A 24,105-nucleotide genomic window follows, 5' to 3' on the forward strand; every position below is an offset into this window, starting at 1 on the left:
CAGGTTTTAAGAGGGCTTTATTAAATCTGACAACTGACTAACTGGACTGTGTGCAATTAATAAGAAAATCTGACAACTGAGCAACAAAGGATTGTTCACTGATAGCACTTTTTTTATTTCTGCATTTTTACAGATCTTCAGTTCTTCAAATACAACATTTGAGTAAGACATTATTCTTTCAAGTTTACACCCACACTTCATGAGATTACTGCAGTGTGGAAAATGACGCATGGCTTCCACCGGTGGAAGAGCCACAGAAATGACTGAAACACACAGAAAAACTAGCCCTGCTCATACACTTTCTTAGATGAAAATATTTGTGTAGGATAGACTGGGTGTCTCACTGTTTTATACCTTCTTTCACTTACTATTTCAAGTGATATACAAATATAGTAGAGACTTTCATACAAACGATCAGATTCACTACTGTGGGATCCAATAAAAAAAATTAGTATAATGCTGACAAAACAGTGCACTTTGTAGAGATCTCTTCTGATGCTCTGCAGAGGAGCTCAGTAGGTCACTACTTGCATATTGGGTGTTTTAAACTTTACCTTCAGACATAGAAAAATATTTTAGTTTAGATACTTCCTCTGTTGCAAACTTAAATATCTTCTTTATTTTTGAATAGTGCACTGTATGCTTTATCTTCAGGCCCAGCAACAGATCTGTTATAATTGACTTGATGGTTATATTACTAATAGGTCATGTACAAATCACTGAAAGTACCGTTCTTTTGTTTCCTAGAGAAATGTCATAAAATTCTTGAAATGCAGGATGGGATAGGAGTTTACTGGGATTATGTCCATATATTTACTAATGAAGATCATTTTTTTCTGTAAGCCTTGATAAAAGTCTTTCTTCAAGCTGAATCCAACTTATCTTGGAGGGTTCATTTTCTCACAAATCAACTACAGCAAACTTTTTTAAATGTGCAGTATAAATTGTTTGGCTTTGTTTTTTTTTTAATTCCCTTGCTGCCAGATGTTAACTGGCATTCCCAGGTTCAGTGAACTCAGTCAGTAACTTGCTCAGTCTGAATCTTCTTCCTTTTCCAGAGGGTACACTTCTGCTTCTTCCACTCCCATTCTTGCTGAAAGAGACATCTCCAAATGGCTCCAAGTCTTTCATTTGGATTTAAGTAAGTTTTCCCATTCAACAGTGGACTCGCTATTTTTAGGAATTGCTGGAAAGATTGACTGCATCTTAGTTTGGAATTCTTTCATCTATAAAAGAGATTTAAAAATAAAATCAGTTAACTGCTAATACGAAGCAAATAAAGTTGCACCATAAACCCCAGGCTTATTCAACAAAAGAAGCTGTGTGAGGTAAAGAAGAGGTAAAAAAACTTTTAAAATAACAGAAAATTAAGACTTTCCCTCTGATTACGTTGGTTCAATTGGCAAAGTGAAAAAACCATGAAAGGACCCACAACAATTACCCCTTCTAAAGCACCACACTGGGGTGACTGATTTGAATTGCTTGCCTGAAGGATTCACTACTGTTATATGAACTACTACACACAGACACACAGATGCACACACACACATATTTAAAATGTTTCTGTTTGGAGGAAAATTACCTCCATAGAATGTGCTCATATTTTGACTGCAGTGCCTTTTCTACACTTGTAATGGATGAAAGATCCAATAGGGGTGTTCAAGGATTTTAAAACAAGGGTTAAAGAAAAATACTGGTCAGCTCTGACAGCTTAGGTTTATCCCACCACACAGACACAGGTGACAAAACAAAGTCTCATTCAAAAGTATATAGTAGCAGGAAGGAAAACAAGATTCATAATGATACATAGGACCAAGCTTTTCTTTCATGGTTGTTAACATGATCTGAAAGAGGAAGTATACCTATATAACATATATGGTATTTATAATTTATATTTATGCTAAGTATTTTATCACCAATGTCTGATTCAATAGTCCTGGAAGGCCAGAATTGAAAATTCTTTTATATAAAAGTCATATATTTGAAGATAATACTTACAACTGTCGAGTTTCCTTCTTCCAAGATTTTTACATGTATTTACATGTATTTTTACATATTTAAAAATGTACATTTACATTTTTAAAGGATAGGCATGGAAAAAACAAATCAGTGAAACTCCTATTACACAAACAGCAGGATGTACAGGGGAAGTTTTGGACTGCTATTTTTAGGAAGCTGTACAGAATCTGTGACATTCACACAGAGAAAACAGGATGTGGTATGCAAGTACTGGATGCAATGACCTCTTGTAGACCAAATGCTGTTTCAGGCAGTATGTCCCACAGAGAGGTTCCAGGAAACCTAGATATTCCAAACAGCCACACAGGCATCTTCTCTAATATGCCTATGTTTTGTGTGCTATGGGTCATCAGTATTTTTACAAATACCTTTGGGCCATTTTCGGTTCAAGTCCTTGTGTATGAATAATTCTCACAAAGAACTGGTATTCTTTAGAGAAATGCTGCTGGAACGCAACTACTCAAGTTACAGCTGATATAAAGAATGAAACAATTTACAAAGAAATTACCAATCCTTTACTAAGACAATAGCTTACTGTGATGGATGAAAACATTTTAGAACTCTAGTTTTTGTCTAATAATGCCTGGGTATTGTTAATAAAAAAAAAATATGTTATATAAAGTAGAAGGAAAATTCAGAGCCAAATCATCCTTTTTGCTTTATCCTGATTTTGTTCTTAAATAAAAACTAATTTGCTCTCTGTTTCATATTTCATTCTGATCACATAGCTGTTTTGATTAATTATTTGTTCTTGGTTTTTAAAAATCTTCGCAATCACCCACAATTGTTCTCAAACTAACATTTTTGCTTCTTATTTAAAACTGAGAAGCACTCATAGACAGTTAACATTTCCAAGAATAATAAACACCAGTATCAGAGCTGACAAAGGGAAACAGCCCAGAATACATTAAACAATTGCTGACAATTAAATACAAGTATTTACAGTAGTAAATGTTTTAGGAGCATTGGCTTAGCTGTTTTTTCCAGTTCTCTGTAATTAAGTTATCCCAGTTCATTGATGTTCAGAAAGTATTCAATTTACTAAACATTTTTTGCTTCCTAAAGAGTGATTCAAGTCTTCTGCTCTTTCATCTCACTCTAAGTACTCTCTGGGTGTTTAGTAGCACAAGAATGGTCAGATACTAACCTGACAGAAAATGCTGTAGCTCTATTGGTAAAAACATTTTATACCAGCTAATGATCTGACGCAATGTGCATTTTTTTGGCTGTTTCTAAACTCAAGACTTTTAAATTTCTTTTAGGGTAAAATTTAAATGACATAAGTGGACATCTCTATTACTTCACTAAAGACACAAAAACATCAAAGGGAAACGAAAAGCAATTCTATAAAGCCTCCAAAAAGATGGTGGGTGGAGGAGCTATTCAGAAAACAACAGTGATTCCTCACTCTCACCTTATAATTACTAACATGACAGACCCTAACTCTCGAATGCAAAAAGCAAGCCTGTCTGGGAAATAAAACTCTACAGCTCTGTCCTGAAAGAAAAAAAGGTATTTATTTAGAAAGCACTAAAACACTGCTAGCAGCTACAGATTTAAGAATATTAGACAGATTTTTCTCCTCTCAGAACACTAATTTATGTTCTGCAGGTAAAAGCAACTCATTTCCTGGAAAAGCAATTTTTCCTTAACACGTGGACCAAATCTGAAATATTCAATATCTTTCTTTTGCTTTTAAGACTCCCTGAGAAATTTCCTCAGCCTTGTCTTCCCACATTTTGATGCTTATTTGTAAAACCACTTTGTAACTGATGCCAGACTCAAAGTCTCATTTACCATTTACCTCTTCCTCTCCTGCCTGCCCTTTTCCACAAGCTCCCTCTGCACAAAAATAGTATCCCGTTTGCAACTCACAACTTTGACCATGTGAACACAGTTGTCCACAAATCTTCTTCCTTTGTGATTCCTGGGCAGTGAGCTATTTCAATAAATCACACTGCCAAGCTGATCACCACTGTGCATTGTCTTGTCAGTGTAATGCTTTAGGTTGTCAGCTCTTTCTCAGTGTAACACTTTAGGCTGTCAGCTCTTTAAGAAGGACATTATCTGCAGTGACTGGCATGGGCCTCATTAATACATGACTTCACAGTATGTCTAAACAGGCCCAATTTCTTCCCAATACAAATGTCACAGCTACTAACTCTTACTAGAAGTTTTCATTTCTATACCAGTTAAAAGATATTGCAACTGATTATTCCTCTCAACAAGTTTTTGAGTTCTCAGTAGTAATACATCACTCAACTTAATTAGTACTGGTCATGGACTTCTATTTTCCCCCTCTCCCTCTCCTCCTAGCATGAAAGTTAGTACAATATTTCACTGGGGCTTTGGAAGATACCTCTAAGGTATCTTCCGCTTTCTCTTCTGTTCCATGAATATCAGCTTTTGAGTTTCTTCCTTCATTTCCACACTTTGTGCTTGTTGCTCTCCTGAATGTACCTCCAAATCCAAATCACTGTCTTCCCTATCCTCAGAGCTTCTCTAAAGCTCACTTACAACATTGCCTAAAACCATGGAGAAAGCTTTGGAAAAGAACTGTTCTCTGATGTAACAGAACTGGTGTATACACACACAAATAACCATGGAAATCACATCCCAAAGTTCCTGTCCCTTCTCTCGCAGTGAGATAAATAAATAAATACTTATCTATAATGTATTTAGGACTAAATTTGGCCTCCGAAGTAACTCATACTGGCCCTGGGGTTATTCTTGCTTGCATTTAGTTGACAGTATCATACTAGGCCCATTGCAACTTCAGAGGATCCTGGTAGTGAAAGCAAAATTTGTTCACTAAACATGTAAATCAGCCTTTCAACAAACTGGGCTTACCAGCATCCAGTCCTCCTGTAGTGTGGTGAGCTTCTTGTGAAGATGACAGATCAGCCTTATGTTCTATTAATATTGCACAATTGAGGTTCAAGAATTAGGACCTTGTCTTTACCTGCTTTAACTCTCAGGGAACAAGTACACTTCTCGACGAGGGAAATGCTGCAATTAGTTATCTGTGTCTTGCTTTGCCTTTTCTTTTTAGTCGACTTGCCACTCAAGAGGTCTCTTCTCCTCTCTCCTCCCCTCCTGGAAATCTCCTCTTATATTTCCTCCAGATTTCACAATACACACATCAGTGGACTCAAATCAGAAGGCATTAATTTAATTACAAGAGGTAATGCGCTATGTATTAAGTACTGGAATGTTTTGAAATAATTCGCTGAAAGGGCTGCCTCTTTATTATTGTCAGCCATACTGACACTGGGGTACTTGGTTCAACTGTGATAATGTCTTCACCTAATAGTGCAGTAAACCAAGTGCTAAAAGCTGAATGTATTTTACCTCTTTCTGCTGTCTTCAGTATCACAGGCCACTCTCTCAGTTGCTGCTTCTGAACCCAGTGGTACATGAACGATTTGTAACACATTTCTTAACATTCCAGCATGCTCCATTCCTGCAGGCAACTCTCTGAAGTGAATTTCATTCAAGTGAATTTTATTTTTTTGTCACAGATATTGCAAAGACTTGATGCTGTTTTTTCTTGCCAAATAAATTACAGTAACTGTTCTACCTCTGCCAGGCTTCTTTCTAAAAGGATATCATCTACCTTACTGCATTAAATAATCTGTAATAGCTACAGATCACTGTTATTTTCTTATCTTAACCTAATGATCCTGCCTCAGATGGCAAAAATATGGGTACCTAAAAGCATCATCCATTTAATAATCTCTTTTTAATGTACATCGTTGACAGAATGTCACACAAAAATTGGGAGAGCACTATTACTGAGAGCACTTACATGGCCGCTCATATTAAAATGAATGGAAGAGGGGCTAAAAGAGTCTATTTGAATCCAAGAATGAAAGTTTTACGAAGAAATGTTCTCTTTAATGTCTGACATTCATAATAAGCCAACCCAGATTCTAGGAATTATTAGTTTCCTATTTTAGTACTTGTATCAGTAAGAACTGCTTACATTAGCTTCCAAGTGAAATGAGGTTAGATGCCCTGAACTGGGATATCAACTGGCAGCAGAATACAGTATGTGCATGCCCTCTGTTCGCAGCCATCTTCCATTTCACAAGGCTCGAAGATGAGGCAGGCTGCCCTCGATTTAAAAGCACCAGTGAGGACTGTTCTTGCCACCTTTTCCCAAATCTTAAAATGACTGCTCTTGCCCTTGTTAGCAAATGATTACCAAGGGCCACATACAGAAGTAGCAAGTTATTTGTAGAGAATAGCAAGTGCTGAACCCTTATAGCACTGAAGAGCAGAGCAGCCAGTCTGTCAGCTGAAGGTGATTTGCCTTTTCTCAGTGTAAATGGGGCACTCACTGCAGGTCACCCTGTGCAGGTGTGCCTGTTGACCTCTGAAATAAGCATGGAAAATACAGCCCTGGTTCACATTCTTAGATCTTGCCCTTCATTGGCAAAGGCATCATGAATGGCTAGATTATACAGAAATACAGGTCTATTTAAAAAGTCCCTTACAGGGTCTATCCTGGCAGTATACATCCTAAAATTTAACTACTTTACACTGTACTGTCACAGTATGCTGTTCACCACCAGTTTGCTGATTCCAGTGTTTCAGGAGTGCATAGAGAAAAGCAGCAGCAGAATTTTGTTAAACCATCTAGAGAAGTCAAGAGCTCCTACTGGCCCCACGTCTCATGGAGGCTTACACGTATGCTTAACCATATGCAGTGTTGAGTATTCTCTTTGAAATCAGAGGGTAATTTACAGTGCCTAACATTAAACAAACACATATTTTTCCACAATTTTATCTCTATAAATCTTGTATAAGTGTCCTGCTATGTCCTGCACTTTTTAAAAGAAAAATAACACAAAAATAACCTAAGACAACTTTACAGGGAGAGAGGACCATCACTGTTTAGAATGAAGCTGTCACAGCTTCCAAACCATTATAAATATGTAGTAGCCTCCCATGGCTACTCCATATTCTGTCTCAAATTACTGGTGAACTACTGAGAGCTGTCAAGTCACAAGGGTCAGGCTACCTGTTTTCCAATTATTGGGTCACACAAAGAGATAAAACACATGAAATACCTTCCTCGTGTTACTTCTCCAAGTGTGCAGCAGACATGTTATTCATAAATGAATGCATTTCCCAACTGGGAAGAGGGTTGGTCTACATCACAAACACGTTTTACTAGTCCTGCTTTGTCTGGTTTAATTTCTGTGCAAACGTGACTTAGATCCCAAACTGGGAAGAAGATGCTATTCCAGTAGAAAAGCCTAAAGAAAGTAACACTGTTTGGCTAGATTATTTTGAATTAAAAAAAAAAAAAGTGATTATGATCAATGGGAGAGACAGCTTTTAATTTATATACACAGAGACAGTAATTTTGTAAACTGGAATCTGAAAAAGAAAGTAACTTCCTTAGGTTCAGAGATACAGGAGTGTCCTTGTAAGTTTTATACATTTCCATGTTGATATTTCTGAAATAAAATGTAAAGGAATTAAATTTTTGTAGTATATGATATGTCAAAGTAAAGGCTTTTATGCCATGCAGAAAAATTGAAAGTAGAATACTTTTGATATCACTGAGGAATGTGCCATTTATTTCTGCAGAATCTTACTTTCAAATCTGGGTGCCTGGAAAGGACATCCACATGATTAGTCTATTATGGTGTATTAGTCATTACCCCTTAGTCACCCTGGGCAATTTGAAAAATTAATCTTGAAATAATTTTAAATTTAAAGTAGTTAAATATCCAATTGTATAAAGCTAGCTGGTTAATAGACCCAAAATCTCAGGATGAGTGTCCCAATCCTATAAACTCTTCTGTGCTGTAATTCAGAGTTCTGAATTACATTCAAAACACGAATTGTCTGCAAGCAGGCTGTTCCTGAAAAGGGCAATCTGAGTAATTCTTTTACTCTATATGTCCATGAATTCATTATATGTATCATCCACAAGCAAGATCCAAGGCTGGGAAAAGGGCCAGCACACACCCAAAACTCTTCAGAAGATGCCGTGGGACCAAGATGTAGCACGAATAATTGGCACCCATCATAGAAGCTTTGATTCAGATTTTAGTGGTACATGTACAATTTAAAGTTTTATGTGATCAAGAAGTGGATCGACCCACTCGTCCACTTAGGGTGATGTGGAACTGCTTCACAGAGGCATTTTGGACCATAGGCTGAACCTGGTTTTGTTTTCTCTAGCTTCTTAGCACACTGGTGGCAGCTAACAGCTCTCACAGCACAAAAGAGTCATTCCTCAAAACAACTACAGTTACAGTCTTCCCATATTCTTGAAATACTCGCTTACAGCTGTCCCTATTTATAAAGCACATGTAGCAGCTTTCCAGTAGGAAAATTATGATCTTAATCCTTGAATAAGCAGTCTGCCTTATCAAGTATACAGTGAAGTTCACTGGTTTCTTTTTTTTTCTCTTCTTGGATAAAATACTAGCAGAACATATGTGTGGAGACAAGGCTTCTCCAAACCAAACTAATTAGGCAATATAAGCAGTACAGAAAAATCCAGTATAAACAGGAAATGCTAACTTGTACTAGTATTCCTTCTTCTTTCTAAGAGTTTGAGTTTGAATAAGTATTGAGGAAATAAAAGAACATCAAAAAAAGGGCAGATTTGATTTATATAGAAATATGTGATCATGAAATAGCAAGGAGAAGATAAGTTTTTGTTATGCGATAAGACATAAGCATGATAGGGAATAGAAACTTCATTAATAATACTTATGTGACAAATACAACAATAATTAAAAACAACAACAAAAAAAATCTCGTAATGACTGTAGGATGACTCTTATAGTTATTTTAGGAGATATGCTGCTTTTATGGCAACATTTGTCCATATATGAAACAGCATAAGAATTTCAGCCACTGCAGTATGCCTATATTTAGTTGAGATTTATAAATCTTAGTACTATTTACAGATGCAAAACCTAGTAATTTTTGAAGACTATGTCTCCATGTTCTCATCTTCTATTTTAAATTAATCCATTCTTAAAGCCAATACTGCTTTGTATTTATACTGTGCCTATGACTATACTTTCCCAAAATTATATCAAATATCTCTCGAAATAAGCAGGGGGATGTTATTTTTTATACTTAAAATGGTGATTTAGAGGTTAGATTTCCTCTAGAGAAGAGCAGCCTGCTTAGGAAATATCCTTACCAACAAAGCCAAGGCAAGCAAATATTCTCTGTATTGCTTTTAATTGTTTTAGACGTCTCTTTACAGCCATGCAATAGTTTTAGACTCTGAACATTTTAAAGGTTAAGATCAATGAAAAACAAGATATTTCATTAGGGGACACCATAAAAATGATAAACTAATATTTTATAACTATATTAGTCACAAATTGCTAAGCAATTCTTCTCACTATTTTTCCAGCTTTTCATGGAACAGATGTGGAAGCAACAATCAGAATCTCACAAATCTACATATGGGTCCTTTTCCTAAGGGACAAAGAATGCTTTTATTTGTGAGGAAATGAAACCTAATTTAATAAGGGCATGAAGAGCAAAAGGGTTTTTAAAGTGTAATTTATCTTGTTTGTTAATTGTTGTAAGTTTCAGTCTACAAGGGCTGGGGGCAATGTTCTGTTTTTAAAAGAAGGTTCATAATCACTGACAGTTAAAAAAAGAAAAAAAGAACACCAGACATTGTTTAAGTATCTGTCAAGTACTCTATAGCTGAAAGTTTAATTAAAAACAAGCGTTTACAACTCAACCATAACTTCTAGAAAACTTCTAGAAAACCGTGTCACCTGCTCTAGGTGACCCTGTCTTGGCAAGGTGGTTGGACAAGATGATCTCCAGAGGTCCCTTCCAACCCTAACTCTTCTGTGATTCTGTGAAACTAACATTTTTCCAAGCAATAAAAAGGTGTAGTGGATCATAACACTTGTAGAATAGGTAAATAAAATAAGAAAGGTTTGGAAACTTCCATGAAAATACTCGTTTAGTTCAACTGTAACAACAGGGGTTTTAAGATAACTTTGAGTATTTTACTTTTAACATTTTTTACTGAGTGAAACACCATTTACCCTTTAACTGAAAATTTAAAACTTCACTGAACATTTTATATAGAGAATCTTGAAATAAGATGTTTCAAGTACTATTCAACTTTAAAAAAACCTGAAAGTATAAATTAGCCAAACCCAATCTCTTCTACAAAATTTATTTCAGTACTGCTGTGTTTTGCATCAGAAAACAGTCATCCCACTGCATCAGGAGTGGGCAGCTACAGGGTTCTGAGGCTGCAAGCTCAAAACTTCTAAGATAATGCCATGGAAGATAGTGCCATGATGTGGAAATAGTTAAATAGCAAATAAACTTCTTAAAAAGGTGGTGCCATTTTGTTTCAAGCCAGATGTCAATTATTAAGTTTGCGTTTAACAGAGTACATGTCCTTCTATGTTGTAAAGTGCCTCAGAGAGGAAGCCTGTGGGTGTGTCTGGATGAGTCTTGGGTTCAGATCAGGATGCTCCTTGGAAGCAAATCTCCTGCTTGTTTACTGGCCATGAGTTTGTGTACTGCTAACAGTCTCAAAATGCATGACTTGGGCATCTTTAGGGTGAAACGAAACTGAAGAAGCCTTCTAGAAGTGCATATAACACAGTCCAACTGCAAACAGGCATTCAAGACATGGGACAAGGCCAGTGTCAGTCCAAATTTTGAAATTCCTGGAATGGCTGTAGATGTCAGGTCCTCAGTCTGATAACGCTATACTGCCCCAGTGCTGCTGGTCAATGATACCTGCTAATATAGACAGAGCTTCTATGTTCAGGGATAATCAAAGGTGGACAGATACATATATTTAAATGTATTTTCCTAACAGATTGCAGCAAGCAAGTTAAAAAAGTCTGACTATAGCTGGTTATTTTTTCAAGATGTACAATATAAAACCAGATAACCACCATCTTCTAGGTTCTTAAAAAGAAGATTTCTCTTTTCCACCATTGAAAAACAGAACTTAAACCATTTTCAAACCAAGTCCTCACTGATCCATCACTTCTCCATTTCAGAATAACAGTTGAGTGGAATTTAGTAGGGTTTATTACTTAACCAGCCTGTCCTCAGATTAAAACAGTGGCAACTGCAGGCAGGGGATATTAACAACCCAACTTGAGACAGCATAAAATCTTTTATATTCCTTACCAAGACATAAGGATCAGTTACTTACTATCACCCCTGGGTTTTGACGCTAGCATAAAAAGCAGCAGACTGTAAAGCTCCAGGGAACCACCTTTAACAATAAAGCCTGTTAAGAGGTAGAAGTACGCATTGTCATAGCACTGTTTTAAGAACCAATAAACCACAAAGATTAAATAAAAATTTCGTATCACCAAAGCTAGTGCATCACCTCAGTGCCTGGAAGAGATCTTAGCAACGATTTGCTTCTATAGCAAACACAGGCTGTCTCAGAAGGTGTAAGGACAAGGTATCCTGAACTGTGGCTTCAGTTTCATGGCACAACACAAACTGCTGAGCAGTCGCAACTGCTGACACAGATTAATTACAGCAATTATAAACTCATCAAGGAAATATTGTTCCACTTTACTCCCGTCGTTTCATCTCTGACTTTGGAAGCGATGACAAGATAATTTAAACATTCACAAACCTTAGGGTAATATATATTTTCATCAATCACTCACTGTCCCCTCAATAATCCAGGCTCATAGAAACACACATCCCCCAACACCAAAAGCCGTAGCATTTTGTCAACGATACCCGGTGAAACCATGGCCTCTAACTAGGGGCAACGCCGTTTCCCACTGCTTGTCTAAGAGCCAGGGTGGTTCTCAGACGACCAAACCCCTCCATGCTCCAGGGTCAAGCCCAGGACGGGCCGCCGGCGCGGCTGTTCCTGCCGACGCCACGAGGTGCCGCTGCGGGGCAGCCACGGCGCCCCGGCCCCGCCCCGCCCCGCGGGAACCGCCGGGAGCGGCGTCAGGAGCACACTGAGCCATAAACCAACCGGGATTGGAGCGCAGCAGCGCCTTCCTGGTTTAGTTCTGCGCTCCCAGGTGCGCGGGAGACGCTCACCACCGCTTCCTGCGGGCGCCGGGACGCTCTCAAGGGATTCCCAGCGGGTTACACAAGGACCACTCAGTGACACCGTCTGCACATCCCACTGTTTCACACTGGAACGTGGCTGGCATGTGCAGCGTTCAAAGCACAAAAAGCACTGCGCGCGTCTTGCACTGCACTTCTCCAAACTCAGGGACCAGCTCTGCTATCCTTCTCCTGTACAGCCAGCCCAAGCCCTGGTGTACATGAACATCAGCTGCGGGCTTCTGAGCCACGAATGAAACTGCCCAATAGCTTTCCTGGCCAAACCAGTTCTGCTTCAAGATCTCATTGCTCTCTTACTCCTTGTGGTGGGATTTTTGCCAATCTGTCACATCTGATTTTCCACTCTGCCTTCCTCACTCCTTAGATGACTTGAGGCATTAAATACTTAACAATTCAGTATTACTTGACTTAGAGCTCCCCTTCAAACTCTGCAAGTGACAGTCCTTTTTTCACTAACATCCCACCAAGATAGTCACAAGAACAGAATTGGCAATGGATTTGAGAAAGCACTGGAGCTGAGATACTCCTATATGCAACAAAAGCAGCTTTCTTGTTTGCTAAATGAACACCTGCAGTGCTTGCAATCAGAATGTTATTGTCCTTAATAATTTAATATCAAAGGAAACAATTTAGTATCAAAAGATTGTATTAGCTGCCAATAATGTTATCAATATTGCCAGATGAAGCTGCTGCTTAGCAGGACCAGGTCACTAATTAGCAGGTTCCAAGGGCAGCTCGTTACTGTTAAGGTGAAGAGGCAGGGCAGAACCTCTTCTTCCCTATCCAGCTGCCAGAGCTTTAAAGTTCACACGGATTCCTGGCATCAAAATGAGTCAAGTCGCCCCTCAGGTCACACAGAGTATAGCACACTGAGAGGCTGAAGTCTACCTTAAATTGATAGCTTTCAGACCTTGGTATCTAATGCTAGGTTTGAAATTGTGACTTGAAATTCTACAGGTATTGGGAAGTAGCATGTACTACAGAGCCAGTGAATTCACAGCACTCAACCGCACTGAAGACTCAAGACATCTTATTCAGGTGAATCTGTAAGAGCCTCCTTTTAAAATGTTTAACAGAAATTAAAATGTTCATTTGAAAATGTTGAGCTTAGTGCAAAATCTACAGTGTCTTCCATGGTCTGAACAGTTTATGTGGAAAGAAACTTTATTTCACTCAGCGATAACTTCAGTTTCTCAAAAATAAAACTTTATTTATTTTTTGTTCCTATCTAATAATAATTGGACACAACATATGCATCAGTGGTTTCAACAATCATTATTGTAACTGACTATTAATCTATTATCTCTGCTTACATGATAGCAATTAAGAATTTTCAAAAGTATCAGAATGCAGAATGTCCCCCTGAAACAGGAAAACACATCACATAAAAATAGGCCCTTCTTAAAATGAGCATATGTTTAAGAGTCCAGAACTAATGATGTACTAGATAGCTTATAATCCTTATTTAATCTTGACTGTTCAGGAAGATGACATTTAAGCACATAAATACTGTCTTTCAACAGCCAGTGTTTGCTCCTGAGTGTTGTGTTAAAGCAGTAGGCAAAAAGTGAAAACAATAATAAAAAATCAAAGATTATTTATTCTACAGTTATATTTTTAAGGCTAATGAACCTCTTTGGTCAGAATATAACATGCTTCTACTTTTGAACCTCTAGCAATTTTAAACATATATATTTTTGATTTTAACAGATACATAGTAAAACAGGAAAAAGAAACATGGAAAGAGGAAACTTACAAATTGCTAATTTTTGATTCTGCAATAATAAAAGCACTATTGTATGCGCTTCCTTTCTGCAGTGGAAATTTAGAAGTCTGTAGTGAATGCAATAAATATGTCAGTGGAGAGCAGAGAGCTGTTCCAAATCACCTCTTGACAGAAATTTACTTCCTTCACCATCTGCAATTCCCACGTTGCACAACAGTGAAACATAAGCACTCCACAATAGAAACCAATAACAACAGACATTTGCAAGAGCCTCTTAAAATACAGTTTCCTCTTTTCAACACTAACACAACACAGAATATAATAAGGTGCACCTTTCTGACTAGGAACACTCAACAATTCTCTAAAATGCCTGCAGTGTGCTTTTGACACAAGAGCCACTGCTTTCAAGTAACCAGAAGCCCCATCACACTCAGACTTGTCCAGGGGCTTAGCCATATCAAGCTTATGTGGGTGTTCCCCATCAGGCAGTCTCAAGAAAAACAGCCTTACAGGAAAACCAGTAACTGTGGGTCTAGGCCAGTACTGCTCAGGGAAGTAAAAATTTAGCTTAGTGAGAAACAGATAACATAAATTGCAGACTAGGATCAAATTCTGCTGTCCTTCAGCAGGACCAGAAACACTCTGACAAAACAAAAAATAAGAATCAGCACTACAGTGTGAAGTGAATACTTTTGACTGACACAACTGACAATAAACTGAGCAAACTGTTGTTGTTCAGCATGCAGAGAGTAAAAACCAGTATTCCCACTCTTCTTCCCCCTTCTCTGACATTCCACCACAGCCTCACGTGGAGGCTTTCAGTTTAAAAATGTGTTGTAGCTGCCTCCTATGTCCTGCTATGCTTTTTTGGCATTTTGCCTTCCTTTACTGGCTCCTACTGAGAATCAACATTGAAAGCTAAGGAAAAAAGGACTGTATAGTGCTGTATGCTGCAATTCAAATTGTGAGCTACAGGATACGTCAGCAGAGTAGACAAGAAATTAGAACTTGAATAAAGGTATTAATGAGAACAGCACTGAGATGAAGCAGCATCTTCTTCCTCCCTCTTTATATATTCTTTGCTGAATATATAAATAATTTGCCATGTACGATAAAGGAAGTCTATTCATTCCTAGTCCTAAAGAGGATGCAAACAGCTCTGCCAAAGTTATAGCTGCAGGGGACTCTTAAGTCATGGCTCATTACTAGGGGCAAACAAAAATGCTCACATGAACTTCAGTGTTCACACTCAACATTATGAAACATTGGAACGTAATCAATTTACTAAAGATAGCCATAGCCTTTTGGGATGTACAGATGCTTCCCGAGTTTCTTTGCCTTGATGTGGCATGTCATGGACCACCATTATATTGCACATGATACTCAATCTTCTGTCCCCTCGCCCCTTCTAGAAAGTAAGCTCGTTTCCTTTCAATTCTTTTTATGTCCTCAGTGTCCTGATGCAAAAAATAGAACTTGCACAAATAAACCAATTGCTCTAAAGATAGGATTCAGGGGGTAGCCTTCAATTCAATAAGCAAAGGATACAGAAAGTTTGCAGCTACTATTTTAATCTCTAAATTAGAACACTGGCTCTTTTGTGAAGTATCTGAGACATCTGTGCAAATATATATAAAGCAGGACAAAATCGTTCCTCCCCCAAAATTGTCTCCTCCTAAAACATCCCATTTTTTGCAGATCCAAGAACACCTCCCTTGTATGCACACATTCTGGTTAGTCATTCTAAATGTGCTGAATGAAAGTATAACTCTTAGATTGAAGTAGTATAGAGACAGATAATGCATCCCAAGATGCATTACCCAAGTTAAAATATGGTAGTTGAGAGGATCATACTCACACTGTGCACACCCAGAGCCTTCCAGATGGCAAAACTCAGCAATCCAACTCCGCACCATGCATAGAGTGAGCCCCATCCTAGGGCTCGTAAGGCCAGTGACGAACCGCTCTCTGGTAATGCAGCTGTGGCAGTAATGCCCTAGAACCAAAAATAAAGTGCTCAAGACAGTGAACGATAACTGGGAAAAAAAATAAGAACTAAAAAAGTTAACCTGTGATTTAGACTTTTTCCTGATTTGCCAGTTGTACTAGCGTGGCCAACAGACCTGAAGAGCCAAGGAAGGGGCTGGATGAGCTGCCTTCCTACCAGGAGCAGCTTTCATGATTGCCAGTGCCACCTGGGGATGATTTTAATTGCCCACAGATGCTGAAGTCAGCTGTTTTGTGGGAATAAGAATCCAACACTCAGTTATCTCACTAGTCAAAATACAAAACTGAATCAAAGCCAGTCACAAGCCCTTATGCCAGTGACGTCTGAACATAATCATTATACATAATTGGTTTTGGTACTTTTTTGTTGGGGGTAACCAGTCGCCTGTACGTTGTTATTTGCACTTTTGAAATAGCACATAAGGAAACTAGAGGAACATGAGCAGCTTTCAGCTGAACACAGAGAGGGTCTACTGGTAACCCAGGGACTAATTTCCAGGGGTTACAACTCTGAAGAAGCTCTGGAAACTGCTTAGGAAAAATTTGTAAAGAGCAAATGACAACACTGAACCCATCCCCCTGCAGAGTTCACCAAGAAGCAACACAGAAAATGCTCTGCAGTTTCCACACTTCTCATTTTTGTCAGAAACAAGAGTAGGTGTTTTTAAACTCACGTTAAGATACTGCTGCATAAAAGCCTGCCATGAGACGTGTCCTGAAAACACAAAACACTGTGACTTGGAAAAGCCACTTCAGGCCAAGAAGAATGGAGCCTCCCTCAGCCATTATGGAGTCTCAAACACAATGAAACTTTCCCTGTCACATAACAAAGATGCATACTGCAGCTTCCGAAGGCATAAACCACACACTGGCTGACATCAATCAAAGGTGCACCTTATGTTCCTTGTTAGACAGCAGTGCCCATCTCACAATGCCCACTTGGTATAGGAGAGGTTCAATCTCTGTAGCCCACAACAGCAGTCAGACAGACATAATTCTCTTGCTCACAGTGGTAACTGTCATTAAGAGGATTTTTTTTTTCCTCCCAAAGGATCACTGTTCAGTTCTTCACATGGAAACACAGATTTCAGATGGTAACTCTTAAAGATGGGCATATACAGTCCTTACAAAAGTTAACAGTCCTACTTACTTACTTACTTACTTACTTACTTACTTGGTATCTTGAAGTAAGTAAAAACCTAATTATTGCTCAGAGGTAACATAAACAAGACTGCAAACATACAACTATATTCAATAAAGTATTATTTAATTTATAGACTAAAATATTGAAAAGTGAAATTAACTTGTGGAAGGATCAAAAAAATTTCCTCCAAACACGTGAAAGAACTGCACTTTTTTATTCATTATAAAAAGTGTGTGGGGGGAAATATTTTGTATTCTTTGCTTGACAAGACTTTAATTTTTTTACATTTTTTAAATGCTTCTCTTTCTTCTTTGATACAATTAGACATATTTGGTGTCCACGACTATGCTCAGTCAAATAGTATCAGTAGTTTTTCTCCTCTTGGCTTTGTATTTATTGGCATGTTAAAATGATCCTCTGACAGTCCTCAGCATTAACATTTGCCCTAGGATTTAGCTATAGGCACAGCTACACAAGGACAAACACACACCTGCAAAGGGCTCAAGTAGATTTATCTTGACCCTTATTTATTCCAATTTGGACAACCCAAAGTGGAAGCTGTTAAGAAAAACAATGCTCTGTAAGCATACACACACACAAACAGCAAAGATCTCTAGTCACATTGTAATACCAGGTCCTATTATTTCCTTACCACAGATAATGAACTATTATAACTCTTTCAGTAGAGACTGCTCTGAGTAGATTTGAAATGGTGATGATTATTCTTGACATTTTTCCTGCTTCCACAGCCTAACCACACATAACACCATGCATAAAAAAAATTTTCCCATTTGGAAGATGGGAAATTAATGGACAAAAATATCCTCTACACAGAATCTTTAAATAGGAGTCATTATCTGTGAAAATTGCTGGCAAAAAACCACACAAACAGTATTTAAATGCTTGATTGTCCCAGAAAAAATAGTGGTAAATGGAAACAATCAATCTGGTTTTACTGACAGCAGTCAAACAGGGTTCAGTCACAGGCTGATTCCTCAGGGTACTTAAGTACATAGGTAAGGGTTTCTGTAAACAGGACAGTTTGTTATATGATTATTCAGATATGCTGTTTAAAGCATCAAGAAAGCTAATTAATGACATGCTAAAAAAATTAAAAGGACAACAGTAGCATAGGAAAAAAAAAAGTCACCAACAAAAGAACATTTTTAGGAGGACTGAGTTTTATTCACAAATGTGTTATTCTGTGTCCAGATTGTTTTGTCATTACTGCTTCTGTATTTCTTTTAACATTCTTTAATTTAAAAGATATGCTTTTAAACAATACTTGAGTCTTTCCAAACACCAGGCTGAGAAAATACAGGGCCAAATTAGCTGATTTGTTTTCCAAATATATGCTCCTTTCTTTGTTTTTTTGCTTGGTTTGGGGAAGGGAGGGTTGTTTGTTTGTGTTGAGAGTTTTGTTTGTTTTTTCTTTTTCTTTTCTCCTGCAAGATAAAAGTAGGAAGTGGGAGAAGACACAGGCCTCAATCCTGTAACTTGTGCATAGCGTGTCTAAAGGGAAGTAGTGCCTAAAAATAAAGTGTGCTTAACTGTTCTAGTTGATTGTATTCAGTGTGTTCACTGTTTTGTATGACCTAATCTATTGTAAAATTAAACACCTGGATAAATGCTGGTAACACTGGACACTTATCACAAGGAGGCTGCTGCAGCTGGGCATTTCATTTTAACAGCTCCCTCCCCAGTAACTTTTTAACTGAATATCTCTGTAGTGGTTCATCACTAAACAGGAATATGTAATCTCAGTTTCAAGTCAATTTGGGCACCAGTCCTACAAATGCTTATATTTACTATAATTCACTACCATGGAGGAGGTACAGTAGGTGCAATTTCAGGTTTCTCTCTTGCCAGTAACACTGATACTACTTTACAAGAGTAAAGTCTCATACTATTGCTTCCTGGAAGTCTGAATGCAGTCATGAAGCCATGATGCTGCGATGCTACAGGTTCCCCTCATAATTGCTATGTTTTTTTCTCCCATAAAACTATTTACATCTGTCACAGGCTGCATTACATTTGGTTCCTGTTTCTACCTGACTTGCATGCCACCATTTCACTGACAGAAAAAACGGCACGAGCCAGAAAAGATGCTGAAAGAATAGGTCTCATATTTCTTCCCAAACATTGAGCAACCGTTTTTATTCCTTCAAACCTTCCCCTAACTTTGTGACAGCACAGTCACTGCAGTCATGCAGTGAAGTGGATCATAAAATTAATTTGGACTAAAACTAATGCAAGAAACAAAAAACCTCCATAGAATTAACAAGGATAATCTCACCAACCCAGGAGCACAAGTATTGGTGCCTTTACAGGGACAGGAACAAATTGCAAGAAACTAAGGGCTGGTAGAATTAATTCTTTCAGCACCAATGCTGGCTGATGTTGGCTTAAAGTACCTGTCAAACTATGTCCTCACCTTAACATGAATAAAAATAGTATTTAGGCATTGAACATCTAAGAAGGATGCAATCATCTGTAGTTATTCACAGTTATGTTTTTGTTATTATACATGATGTATTATTAAAAGTTATTAACTATAAATTTAAGTAAGAATGCTCCTGCAAAATCTCACTGGTACCTTAGAGAGCCTCTACAGACAGTTAAGCCATTCTCAAAGTCCAGCCTTCCCTTTCACTTACATGTACCTTGACAAAAAAGTATCTTTCTACATTTTGCAGTATTTAAGTTGAGGGGCCCAGGAATCAGAGATTTTTGCTAGCAAACTACTGTAATTCATTTGCATAGATGGTACCAAATACAGTTTTCAGCAAAAATTGAAATGGAACTGTCCTAGTTACAGGGGCTGGGACTAGTTTATCACTATGTGGGTATAACCAAAACTGTGTATTCTACACCCTCTATGTCATTTCTGATGGACTGTTAATAAATGGATTGTTTGCAGCAGCTGCCCAGGGCACACCTGACACCTCAGGCTACAAGCTGGGTGTTAAAGAACCCCAGAGGCAGAGGAGTGTTTCTTTGTCTTCACACCAATGATTCAACTAGTCTTCACACCAATAACTCCCCTCTAGGGAGGCATTCCACCTTCACACCCAGCCTGAGGGGTCATCTCTGCTAAAGGGCCATACTGGACTGGCATATTAAGCAGCTGCAAGGACTTAGACCATCAAAGATTCCAAAAATATCCCATGACTCACGGAGTTACATCACCCATTGTGAAACTCTCCACCCTGGGGGAGGTACTGGGTATTCCCACCTGAACCTAAGCATGTATAATCTTGGAGTTTGGGGACTTCTGGTACCACTCGTTGGATCCAGAGGAGGACCAGGACTTCAACAGGACTGTGACAAGACAGCAATCATGATCCTGACCAACAGGTTTCCTTTCCTTTTACTTTGCCCCCTATGGGGCCACATGGTGCTCAGCACAGGGGCTAACAAACACCATTCTGTTCTTGTCCCAAGGTGCTGGGTTATATATCTGTCTTTGGGGGTTAAAACCAGTTTTTCTCTCTATCATTGTATTTATTGTAATCCTCTTAGTAAATTGTAACTCTGATTTGTAATCTCTCTTGAGTTGGGTTCTTTTCTCCCACCGGTTTACTTTTAAACCAGCAAAGGTACATATCACTTGATGCCATTTCCAGCAAATATATTCTTGGGATGTCAATGCAGTGTCACTGTTGGTAAATTTCACAGTGGTAATAGGACGGCTCAGACACCCAAGAACAAGCGCAAGCTGAAAAAAATGCAGCGCTCAAGAGAAAGGAGATAACGGATGATCAGATACAAAGTTTCTAATATAAAATGCAATGGAAGAATCCTTTTTATCTTGCTATGCATTGAATTAACTTGATATGTTACTGAATTAACATTTTAAAAGTAAACATAACTGATCAGTTCTTAATTCCCTAAGAACATGTGTAATACATGTTGCATTTTAGAGTTTGGTGGAGACAAGACTGATCAATTTTAAGGGCCTGTTTTTGACACTTTCAGCAATAACAAAGCATTAGTGAGGAAAAAAATATCCTTCAATTAAATGTGCCATGTTTCAGATTAATATACCAACATGGTGTAACTGGTAGCAATTTTCTTCTTCAGAATGCACAAGTGGATCCTGTTAGTAACTGCACAAGATTAATTTTGGCCATCAGATCTCATAGTACCAAACCACTACTCTTTCTCATCAGTCACCTTACACACTGGGATGGAAGAGATCTTAAATTTTGACTAAATGATTCCACTTACTTATTCCACAGCTTACAGGCTTTCTACCTACTCATTCCCATCCTTACTGCAGTTACCTTTCTTCCAGATTCACTGTAGCACCATGGCACTGTATACTGAACTGGATTACTGAGGTGATACAGGCTCATGCCTGAAGTGTGTTCACATCACAGAATCAAAACAAACCATTAATTATATTCCATTATATATCACTAGTATGATTCCAGCAAACAATTCCAGCAAACAGTGTGTTATGTATTTCAGCTACTCTCAAGTACTAAAGTATTTAGCAGTGCCAACTCTGAATTGATTTTTAAGTTAATCCTACCCCTACTCACTTGAATTAAGTCTGGTGCTCTTACCATCAACTTTGCCAAACTCCACACATATCACCATATCTATAAAGCATTTGATGCATTACTTCCTGCCTATCACTATTGGAAAACAGCTCAAAAGGCACAAACCTTACTGAACCAGTCTGGGTTCTTCTTTTTTGTCATAGCAAGTGTGGTGCCAAAACCTGCTATCATTCCTGCCGTAGCAACAGTACCTAGAAAAATTCCACCTGTCAAAAAAAGTTGAAGAAATAAAAATCAATATTTTGTTACTTAAGGGGAACTAAAAAACCCACAAAAACTGTTTAGAAAATAAAACCTGGAAAATTAAGACCTGTCGGCACATGTTGAAGGGAAAGGTCCTATTATCTACATTTTTTATGTTAACTTAATATGACAAAATAGCAAGAAAAAGAATTGTTTCTATGAAATAGAGCATTTTGAAAATAATGGCATGTGTATGTATTTTCAAGCCACACACACACACAAAAATAATAATTCAAATCCCAGGATGCTTTTTCACAGTACTTTGACATTTCTCTCACTCCAGAGACAGGCTATTAAAATTGACTTGCTCTATGGCTACACCTCACCCTTCCCCAAAAGGGAGATATAATTATTTGTTGCATCACTTGTTATTTCAAATGGTCACCTGAAAATCCACCTGTACTTCTGAAGACCTTTACATAAGCAATGCTTATTCTTGAGCTTTCTTCATGTTGTGTTCTAATGCCATTTAAAAAAAAAAAAAAAAAAGAAAATTACACTAGCAGAAGCTTTCCCAAGACAGAAAGCATCCCTTGCTTTTCCACTCTTTCAGTGTTTCCAAAGTCACTTGGGGTACCTTGAATCCTTCTAGCTCCTGCACCAAAGGCATGTGTAGTCATACCTGCCCACTTTTAAGGAAAAGGCTTGCAAAGTCCTAGTGAACTGTAAAAACCCACCTGATTCATATAAAAATTTAAAAATTTCAGGGTATTACATGTTCTTCCTTTGCAAGTATTGATACCCACCCTGTTTTCCCTTTCCTAGTACCAGCTAATTAAAAAATGGTCTGAGTAGGAACTATGTAGCAAAACACATTTACGTTAGGTCTCACTTTAAAAAAATTATTTATCTGATTATTGTGATGAACAAGTTTCCGGTACTCATGTCAATGAAATTCTGCCTGGGAGCATAAAGACCTCGCACGCTGGCCGAATTTTGCATGTCTAATGCGTTTTACATTTCCAGGTTTAGTAACCGACATTTCCCTGATTTCAGAACTAATAACTGGTCTTTAATTTCTCCCCAAAGAGTAGCGCCGCGAATGGCCTCCTTGGGAAAGGCAGAAAAGCACTACAAGGGGTAGGCAAAAAGCGTGGCAACAGGGAGCAGTGCCTCGCCATGAGCATCCTCAGCGAGACCCTTTTCTCTGCGGGGGACTACGTCCATTCCAGCCACAAGTCCTGTCCGGCTGATGCCGGGATGTTCCCGGCCGGCGGCGCTGCGACGGGGCCGCCTGAACTCCGATCTCTGCTCCGCCGGGAGGTGCGGGCAACCCGAGCAGACATCGGAGCGGCCGGGATAAGCATATAAATATATATATATAAAAATACAATTATAATATAATATCGTATCATGCCGCACAGCGCCGCCAGCCCGCCGCAGGCACTCCCGGTGACCTGCGCCGCCCGCAGGAGACTCTGGCTGTGCCTTCACCGCGGTTCTCCCGGCTGGGATCCAGCCCGGGACACTGGCTTGTTCCCCTACGGAATCCGCAGCGCTGCTTGTAGCCCGCACGAGCCGCCTCTTCCCCGAGGGCGCCCCGGCAGCACTGGGAGCGGACCCCCGGCAGCACTGGGAGCGGACCCCCGGCAGCACTGGGAGCGGACCCCCGCCCGCCCGGCGGCGCTCGCAGCCCCGCAGGGCTGAGCTCCCCCGAGAGAAGGAAGCGGCTCCGCTCAGCGCCTGCTGCTCCCGTCCCGCATCCCGCCCGGACGTGTTCGCTACCGGCGCCCCCGGAGGAGGGGTGACTGAGGGGTTACAGGCACCGCCGCTACTGACAGCAGGGGGAAAGGCGGGCGGTGTTGCAGGGGCTCCCTCGTTGCATCCAGAAGCCTCGCCCAAGGTCATCCCTTCTCCCCGGGGGCAAGACCTCGGGCTACGGCAAGGGCAGCACGGCCGGAGGAGGTCTCGGGGCTGCCACACCCGCTGCTGCTCGTCCCTGACCCGTGCAGGGGGAGGAGAGGAGGGGAGGAAAGGAGGGCTGTCTGCACCTTTGATTAAGAAGAGCTTGTCCTGTGACGCCGCAGGGCTCCCAGCCCCCCGGGGCAGGGACAGCCCACGCCCGGGGTCCAGCGGCGCTGCGGCCGCGGTGCCCTCGTGGGCGGCCCCCCCGGCAGCCGCCCCCATGGCCCAGGACGCGGGAGGAGGAGGGGGCTGCGGGCTGCGACCCGGAAGGAAACGGAGATGGGCTGGGACACGCAGCCGCTTTTCCTCCTTCTCCTCCTCATCCTCTTGTTCCGCCTGCTCGGCCGCGCAGTCGGGGGTGGGGCACCTGCGGCGCCGAGGGGTCGGGTCGGCAGCCGCTGCGCCCT

The 24,105-nt window shown here is 39.7% G+C and overlaps 1 protein-coding gene across 2 annotated transcripts; it reads right to left on the reverse strand.

Moving 5' to 3' along the window:
* Positions 1-24,038, reverse strand: TMEM242 (transmembrane protein 242). 2 transcript variants are annotated; one of them, XM_064649238.1, is made up of 4 exons: positions 23,785-23,977; positions 21,656-21,756; positions 15,690-15,827; positions 1-1,226 (listed from the first exon to the last, which is right to left on the reverse strand). In XM_064649238.1, the coding sequence occupies exons 1-4, from the start codon at positions 23,918-23,920 to the stop codon at positions 1,128-1,130; spliced, it is 474 nt and encodes a 157-aa protein (XP_064505308.1). In that variant the 5' UTR covers positions 23,921-23,977; the 3' UTR covers positions 1-1,127. The 2 variants fall into 2 exon arrangements, with proteins under 2 accessions (XP_064505308.1, XP_064505309.1); XM_064649239.1 differs by having other exon boundaries at positions 1,165-14,023; positions 23,785-24,038.
* Between the last annotated feature and the right edge of the window lie 67 nt (positions 24,039-24,105).

This window comes from Pseudopipra pipra, chromosome 3 (assembly GCF_036250125.1).
Source record: "Pseudopipra pipra isolate bDixPip1 chromosome 3, bDixPip1.hap1, whole genome shotgun sequence".
NCBI classification, from domain to species: Eukaryota; Metazoa; Chordata; class Aves; order Passeriformes; family Pipridae; genus Pseudopipra; species Pseudopipra pipra.

Bases quoted from the DNA above. Each gene is read 5' to 3' on its own strand.
- TMEM242 (XM_064649238.1), bottom strand. From the start codon at position 23,920: ATGGGGGCGGCTGCCGGGGGGGCCGCCCACGAGGGCACCGCGGCCGCA. The intron at 15,828-21,655 runs GTTTGTGCCTTT...TTTTGGTTCTAG, and splicing joins ACCCAGACTGGTTCAGTAAG to GGCATTACTGCCACAGCTGC. The intron at 1,227-15,689 runs GTGAGTATGATC...TCTCTTTTATAG, and splicing joins AGGCTCTGGGTGTGCACAGT to ATGAAAGAATTCCAAACTAA.